This window comes from Phalacrocorax aristotelis, chromosome 28, assembly GCF_949628215.1.
Source record: "Phalacrocorax aristotelis chromosome 28, bGulAri2.1, whole genome shotgun sequence".
Taxonomy (NCBI): Eukaryota; Metazoa; Chordata; class Aves; order Suliformes; family Phalacrocoracidae; genus Phalacrocorax; species Phalacrocorax aristotelis.
This window is the reverse complement of record NC_134303.1, coordinates 1301955-1309839: the sequence shown is the minus strand read 5'-3', so window position 1 is coordinate 1309839 and position 7885 is coordinate 1301955. Positions and strand designations below refer to the sequence as shown.

Genomic DNA, 7885 nt, shown 5'->3' with positions numbered 1-7885 from the left:
CCATCCCCTCCCCTGTCCCTCCCGGTCCCTCCCCGTCCCCTCCCCGGTGTCCCCACCCCCTCCCCTGTCCCCGCCCGGTCCCTCCCCGTCCCCTCCCCATCCCCCGCCCCAGTCTCCGTCCCCTCCCCGGTGTTCCCATCCCATCCCCTGTCCCCGCCCGGTCCCTCCCCGGCCCCTCCCCGGTCCCCCCATCCTCATCCCCGGGCCTCCCCCATCCCCCCCATCCTCATCCCCGGTCCCTCCCCAGTCCCCCCCATCCCCATCCCCGGTCCCCGCCATCCTCATTCCCGGTCCCATCCCCGTCCCCGGTCCCTCCCCGGTCCCCGCCCCATCCCCATCCCCGGTCCCTCCCCATCCCATCCCCTCCCCGGACCCCGCCCGGTCCCTCCCCGGTCCCCCCCATCCTCATCCCCGGTGCCCCCCCCATCCCCATCCCCATCCCCGGTCCCTCCCCGCCTCCCCGGTCCCCGCCCCATCCCCATCCCCATCCCCGGTCCCTCCCCATCCCATCCCCTCCCCGGACCCCGCCTGGTCCCTCCCCGGTCCCCGCCCAGCCCCCCCGCCCCGACCGGTCCCTCTATAAGGCGGCTCCGCCGCTTGGCCCCCGCCGCGATGTCGCCGCTCGCCGACCCCGAGAACCCCCCGCCGCCTCCCTGCCTCTGCCGGTGCCGCTGCCAGCACCGCTCCGGGGGCCGCCGCCGCCTCCTCCCGGTTCTCGCCGCTCTCGGGGCCGCCGCCGCCGCCGCTCTCGGGGCCGCCGCCGCCGCCGCTGCGCTCCTGGGGGTGCTCCGTGGGGGGACCCCGCCGCAGGTGGGCACCGGGGGAGGAGGAGGAGGAGGAGGAGGAGGAGGAGGAGGGGGGGCCGTCTGTCCGGTCGTCCAGGTGTCTGTCTGTCCTGGCGTCTGCCCAGCCGGTTGTCCTTCTGTCTGCTTCGGTATCCGGGTCTCTGCCTGACCAGTCGTCCTGGTGTCTGTCTTTCCCGGTGTCCGGTTGTCCAAGTGTCCATCTTGTCCGGGTGTCCCTCTCATCCAAGTGTCTCTCTGTCTGGTTGTCCAGGTGTCCCTCTTGTCCAGCTGTCTGTCTGTCCGGTTCTCCAGGTGTCTGGGTGTCTGTCCGTCCATCCATCCTGGTGTCCATCTGGGTGTCCATCCGCCTGGATGTCTGCCTGTCTGGGTGTCCAGTTATCAGTCCCATTGTCCATCTTCCAAGTGCCCATCTGGTTGTCTGTCTGTCCACCCATCCAGGTGTCTGTCTGGGTGACCAGCTGTCTGTCTGTTGGGGTGCCTGTCCAGGTGTCCATCCAGGCGTTCATCCATCTGGGTGTTCTTCCTGCCGAAGAGTCTGTCTGTCCAGGTGTCCATCAGCCTAGGCATCTGTCCACATGTCTTTCCAGGTGTCCAGGTGTCTGTCCATCTGGCTGTCCATCCATCCAGGTGTACATGTCTATCTGTCCAGGTGTTCATCTGAGTGTCTGTCCGGATGTCCATCCACCTGGGTGTCCGTCTGTCCAGATGTCCCTCTGGGTGTCCTGCCATTCGAGTGTCCATCTGGCCATCCATCTGGGGGTCTGTCAAGGTGTCTGTCCATCCCTCTGGGTGTCTGTCCAGTTGTCCGTCCATCCAGGCTTCCCCCCCTCCCCCATTCTTCTGGGTGTCCGCCCCTCTGTCCATCCATCCATCCAGGTCGCACATCCTGGTGGTGTCCATCTGTCCATCCCTCCACCTGTCCCTGGGGATCCACGGGGTGTCCATCCACCTGGGGTGGAAGGAAGGAGGATGAATCAGGCCCCCCCCCTTGTGCCTCAGTTTCCCCATCCCCCGAGGCACCAAATCCCCTCCCCCCTCCCAATCCAGGGATCACCCCCTCCCGCCGGGACCCCCCAAAATACCCAATGGGATGCTGGAAAGTCCCCAAATCCTGACATGACACCCAACTTCCCCTTCACCAAGGGGGGAGACAAGGAAGCTTGGGTCCTTCCCGGCTGCTGACACTCTCTTTCCTCTCCCTCGCAGGCTGCCACGGCCGCCCACGCGCTGCTGAGCGCTGGTAAGTTCCCCAGGCCTGAGGCCACGGCGAGGGGCTCCGGGGAAGGCTGCGGGGTGGGGGGTCCTTCCTTAGGCAGCTCGCCCAGTCATCTCGAAAGTGTCACGCAGGTTCCTCCTTCCGCCCTTGGAGAGGAAACGTCATCCCGGGCCTGGAGCATCCGGGGGTGTCACAGGGCGGCTGTAGTGCCCAGGGCGTCACGGAATGTCCCCGGGGTGTCACGGAGCATCCTCCGTCCCCGGGGTGTCACGGAGCATCCTCCGTCCCTGCGGTCCCCGGGGTGTCATGGAGCATCCTCTGTCCCTGGAGTGTCACGGAGCATCCTCCGTCCCTGCGGTCCCCGGGGTGTCACGGAGCATCCTCCGTCCCCGGGGTGTCACAGAGCATCCTCCATCCCTGCGGTCCCCGGGGTGTCACGGAGCATCCTCCGTCCCCGGGGTGTCACGGAGCATCCTCCGTCCCTGCGGTCCCCGGGGTGTCACGGAGCATCCTCCGTCCCCGGGGTGTCACGGAGCATCCTCCGTCCCTGCGGTCCCCGGGGTGTCACGGAGCATCCTCCGTCCCCGGGGTGTCACGGAGCATCCTCCGTCCCTGCGGTCCCCGGGGTGTCACGGAGCATCCTCCGTCCCCGGGGTGTCACGGAGCATCCTCCGTCCCTGTGGTCCCCGGGGTGTCACGGAGCATCCTCCGTCCCCGGGGTGTCACGGAGCATCCTCCGTCCCTGTGGTCCCCAGGGTGTCACGGAGCATCCTCCGTCCCCGGGGTGTCACGGAGCATCCTCCGTCCCTGCGGTCCCCGGGGTGTCACGGAGCATCCTCCGTCCCCGGGGTGTCACAGAGCATCCTCCATCCCTGCAGTCCCTGGGGTGTCACGGAGCATCCTCCATCCCTGCGGTCCCTGGGGTGTCATGGAGCATCCTCCATCCCTGCGGTCCCCGGGGTGTCACAGAGCATCCTCCGTCCCCGGGGTGTCATGGAGCATCCTCCATCCCTGCGGTCCCCGGGGTGTCACGGAGCATCCTCTGTCCCTGTGGTCCCTGGGGTGTCACGGAGCATCCTCCGTCCCCGGGGTGTCACGGAGCATCCTCCATCCCTGCGGTCCCCGGGGTGTCACGGAGCATCCTCCGTCCCCGGGGTGTCACGGAGCATCCTCCGTCCCTGCGGTCCCCGGGGTGTCATGGAGCATCCTCCGTCCCCGGGGTGTCACGGAGCATCCTCCGTCCCTGCGGTCCCCGGGGTGTCACGGAGCATCCTCCGTCCCCGGGGTGTCACGGAGCATCCTCCATCCCTGCGGTCCCCGGGGTGTCATGGAGCATCCTCCGTCCCCGGGGTGTCACGGAGCATCCTCCGTCCCCGTGGTCCCCGGGGTGTCACGGAGCATCCTCCGTCCCCGGGGTGTCACGGAGCATCCTCCATCCCTGCGGTCCCCGGGGTGTCACAGAGCATCCTCCGTCCCCGGGGTGTCATGGAGCATCCTCCATCCCTGCGGTCCCCGGGGTGTCACGGAGCATCCTCCGTCCCCGGGGTGTCACGGAGCATCCTCCATCCCTGCGGTCCCCGGGGTGTCACGGAGCATCCTCCATCCCTGCGGTCCCTGGGGTGTCACGGAGCATCCTCCGTCCCCGGGGTGTCACGGAGCATCCTCCGTTCCTGTGGTCCCCAGGGTGTCACGGAGCATCCTCCGTCCCTGGGGTGTCACGGAGCATCCTCCGTCCCTGCGGTCCCCGGGGTGTCATGGAGCATCCTCTGTCCCCGGGGTGTCACGGAGCATCCTCCATCCCTGCGGTCCCCGGGGTGTCACGGAGCATCCTCCGTCCCCGGGGTGTCACGGAGCATCCTCCATCCCTGCGGTCCCCGGGGTGTCATGGAACATCCTCTGTCCCTGCGGTCTCCAGGGCGTCACGGCGTGTCTCCAGGGTGTCACGGAGCATCCTCCGTCCCTGTGGTCCCTGGGTGTCATGGCGTGTCTCCAGGGTGTCACAGAGCATCCTCCGTCCCTGTGGTCCCTTGGTCCCACCACAGGTACCCCTGGGTGGGCTGCAGTGGCCAGGAGCATGGGGGAGGGCTGCAGCACCCATCTCCCATCAGGGCACCCACTACCAAGGAGGAGTACCTGTTTCCCATTGGAGACTTCCCATTTCCCAATGGGGAGCCTCCCATTCCCAATGAGGCCACCCCATCTCCCATAGGGCACCCCCGCCTCCCATCAGGGGCACCCATTGCCGAGCAAAAGACCCCATCTCCCATCAGGGTCACCCCATCTCCAATCAAGGACCTCCATCACCCATTGGGGTCACCCCATCTTCCATCAAGGACCTCCATCACCCATCAATGACAACATCTCCTTTTGGGGGCACCCATCACCAAGGTGGAGCACCCATCTCCCGTTGGGGTCACCCCATTTCCCATTGGGTCACCCCATCTTCCATCAATGACCTCCATTACACACCAAGGTGGAGCACCCATCTCCCGTTGGGGTCACCCCATCTCCCATTGGTTCACCCCATCTTCCATCAAGGACCTCCATTACCCATCACTGGCACCCATCTCCCATCGGGGTCACCCCATCTCCCATTGGGTCACCCCATCTTCCATCAAGGACCTCCATTACCCACCACTGGCACCCACCTCCCATTGGGTCACCCCATCTCCCATTGAGTCACCCCATCTTCCATCAAGGACCTCTATTACCCATCAATGGCACCCATCTCCTGTTGGGGTCACCCATCTCCCATTGGAGTCAACCCATGCTCCATCAAGGACCTCCATTACCCATCACTGGCACCCATCTCCCATCGGGGTCACCCCATCTCCCATCAAGGACCTCCATTACCCACCAATGACACCCATCTCCCATCGGGGTCACCCCATCTCCCATCAAGGACCTCCATTACCCACCAATGACACCCATCTCCCATCGGGGTCACCCCATCTCCCATCAGGGACCTCCATTACCCACCAATGACACCCCCATGTCCTCTCAGGGATACCCACCTCCCATTGGGAGCACCCATCACCACCCAGGAGCACCCACCACCCTTCTCCCCTCTTCTCCCCACCCCAGGCTCGTTGGCGGTGCCGTCGGGACCCAGTTGGCGCTACGAGGAAGGCATCAACGGCGTCTTCCTCAGCAGTGACGTGGAGCTGACGGACACGAAGCTGCGGGTGACGGCGGGTGGCCTCTACCTCCTCTACGGCCAGTTCGCCCTCACCTGCACGGCACCGAGGTGTACCGCCGGCACCGTCACCCTCAAGCTCCAACGCGCCGGCTCCGAGCGCCCGTTGCTCGCCGTGCCCTTGGCGCTACCCGACACGGCAGAATCCAAACCGGCACGTTCTGCTTTGACCCAAGCCATTGGGCAGCTCCAACCCGGCGACGTCCTCAGCCTGGAGGTGTCCAAGAACGTGTCCGGGGACGGGTGGCAGCTGGCGCAAGACGAACGGGAGGGGAATTTCGTGGGGTTGCTGCGTATCGCCGGGGGGTGACAGAAAGGGTGGCAGGGGTTGACCAGTGGGGTTTGGGGGGCTGGTCACCCCCTTGGTTGGAGGTTGGGGATGTCTGGTGACGTTGCTCACCTCCATGCCTGGAGATACGGGAACGTCAAGGGACGTCGAAGACCTGGAGATGTCAAGGGGCATTACAGACATCCACGCCTGGAGATTTGGGGATGGCGACCCACCTGTGTGGAACCTGGGGACGTCAAGAGACCTCGAAGACCTCCGCGTTTGAAGATTTGGGACATGAGAGGACATTGCAGACCCCTATGCTTGAATATTTGGGGCTGGAAACCCCATGCTTGGAGATGTGGAGACCTCAAGGGACCTTGCAGACCTCCATGCCTGGACCTTGGGGACCTCAATGGCTAGACCTTGGGGACATCAAGGGACCTTGGGGACATCAAGGGACCTTGGGGACATCAAGGGTCCCTGCAGACCTCTATGCCTGGACACTGGGGACATCAAGGGACCTTGGGGACCTCCATGGCTGGACCTTGGGGACATCAAGGGACCTTGCAGACCTCCGTGCCTGGACTTTGGGGACATCAAGGGACCTTGCAGACCTCCGTGCCTGGAGATGTGGGGTCCAGAGACGCCCCTCCCCCCGCTTGGGGATTGGGGACATCAAGGGACATCTCAGAGCCCCATGTTGAGGGTCTGGGGACGTCACGGGACCTTGGGCACCACTTGGGGACTCGGTGCTGGACACTCGGCGACACCAATGGACCTCACAGATCCCCATTTTGGGGACACTGGGGACCACGGAGACCCCCCATGCCCAGAGACTTGGGGGTCCCTGCTGGTCCCAGCCCCCCCCCCAGCCGGCCTGGGGGGGCCCCTCCCCCCCCCTAAATTATTATCTGGTGCTTGGAGCCACTTTATTTATTGATTAATAAATTTATTTATGGTTCCCAGTGCCCCAAAATGGCCCTAATTGCCCCCCAAAAAGAAGGGGGACCCCCAGAGCCCCCCCCCACTGCACACACGTGTGCATAAGCACATGCGTGGACGCCGCCCCTTCCTCTGCCCTACTTTCTTAGGTGCCGCCGTCCTGTTGCTTAGAGTGAAAAAAGAACCCAGGCATCCGGGTTGTGCAAGGGGGGACCCCAACCCCCAGGGCCCCCCCAGTCCCAGCCCCTCCCCTCCCCCCCCCCCCATGACCTCATCCAGCCTCCAGCAGCAGGAAATCCTCCTCCTCCTCATACAATGCTCGCATGAGGCCGTGCACCGCTTGCACGAGGAGGATGAAGGGACCCAGGTCCTGAGGTGGGGACACCCCCCCCCTTCCCATCCCCCCCCCAATCTGGGGCTTAGCTGACCCCCAAATCCTGGAGTCACCCCCCCCAGACCAGGGAGAAAGGGGTGGGGGGCACAACTTCATAGCAGCCAGTAGAGAATCTCCACTCCAAAGGGCGCTTGGGAATTAAGAGGGGCTGGTTTGCCCCCCCACCCGAATAGGCCCTAATCCCCCCCAGCTTTGCCCTTGACCCCCCCATATTGCTCCTGACCCCCATTTTTTGCCCCTGCACCCCAAATCTGCCCCCTACCCCCCCAATATGCCCCAGACTCCCCCCAGTCTGCCCCAGGCTCCCCAATACACCCCACCCCCCAATTTTCCCTAGTCCCCCAAATTAGCCTTTGCACCCCCAGATTTGTCCCGACCCCCCATCACTTACCTCAGACCCCCAAAATACCCCAGATACCCCCAAATTTTCCACAGCATCCCCAAATTTTCCACAGCACCCCCAATTTGCCCCAGCCCTGATTTACCCGGCCACCCCCATCTTTGCCCTAGACCGCCCCAATCTGCCCCTGACACCCCAATATTGGCCCCACACCCAGCCCCAGTTTGCCCCAGGCCCCCCGATATATCCCATACCCCCCATATTTGCCCCAACCCCACCCCCAATTTTGCCCTAGACCAGCCCAACGTGCCTTTGACCCAACATTTACCGCAGACCCCCCCCCCCCCCCCCAAATTTGTCCACAGGATTTCAGTGAGGGACCCAGGCAGCCAGGTGGGTCAGAGTCCAAGCCATCAGCAAGCCATGCACAACCCTATATGAGCCATTGGAGAATCTACCCTGCTCTCCCTCCATTCCTGCACCTCAGGGATGCCGGGGGAGGAGCTGCGACAACCAAGGTCCCACCCCTCCGGATCCAGCCTCTGCAGCGCCTTCCCAGGCGTCTGGGGTGCTGACCCCCACCCCAAACCCTCCCAGCACCCCCCACTATCTATAGGGGCACCCAGGCATCCCCCCCCTCAACCCCCCCCCAGTAAAAGCTTCCCCCCCCACGGAGGGACCCAGGGGTCTGGGTGAGGGCCCGTGTCCCCATGGCGGTGG

At 64.8% G+C, this 7885-nt stretch overlaps 1 protein-coding gene across 1 annotated transcript; it reads left to right on the top strand.

The window, feature by feature from the left end:
• Positions 1-537: 537 nt before the first annotated feature.
• LOC142048834 (uncharacterized) lies at positions 538-5528 on the top strand. The gene is made up of 3 exons (XM_075076085.1): positions 538-810; positions 2013-2046; positions 5107-5528. The coding sequence occupies exons 1-3, from the start codon at positions 613-615 to the stop codon at positions 5526-5528; spliced, it is 654 nt and encodes a 217-aa protein (XP_074932186.1). The 5' UTR covers positions 538-612.
• The last annotated feature ends 2357 nt before the right edge of the window (positions 5529-7885 follow it).

What these genes read in the sequence shown, in the direction of transcription:
- LOC142048834 (XM_075076085.1), top strand. Translation starts at nt 613, where the DNA reads ATGTCGCCGCTCGCCGACCCCGAGAACCCCCCGCCGCCTCCCTGCCTC. An exon ending in GTGGGGGGACCCCGCCGCAG is followed by an intron (nt 811 to 2,012) that starts GTGGGCACCGGG and finishes TCTCCCTCGCAG; the next exon opens with GCTGCCACGGCCGCCCACGC. An exon ending in CCACGCGCTGCTGAGCGCTG is followed by an intron (nt 2,047 to 5,106) that starts GTAAGTTCCCCA and finishes TCCCCACCCCAG; the next exon opens with GCTCGTTGGCGGTGCCGTCG.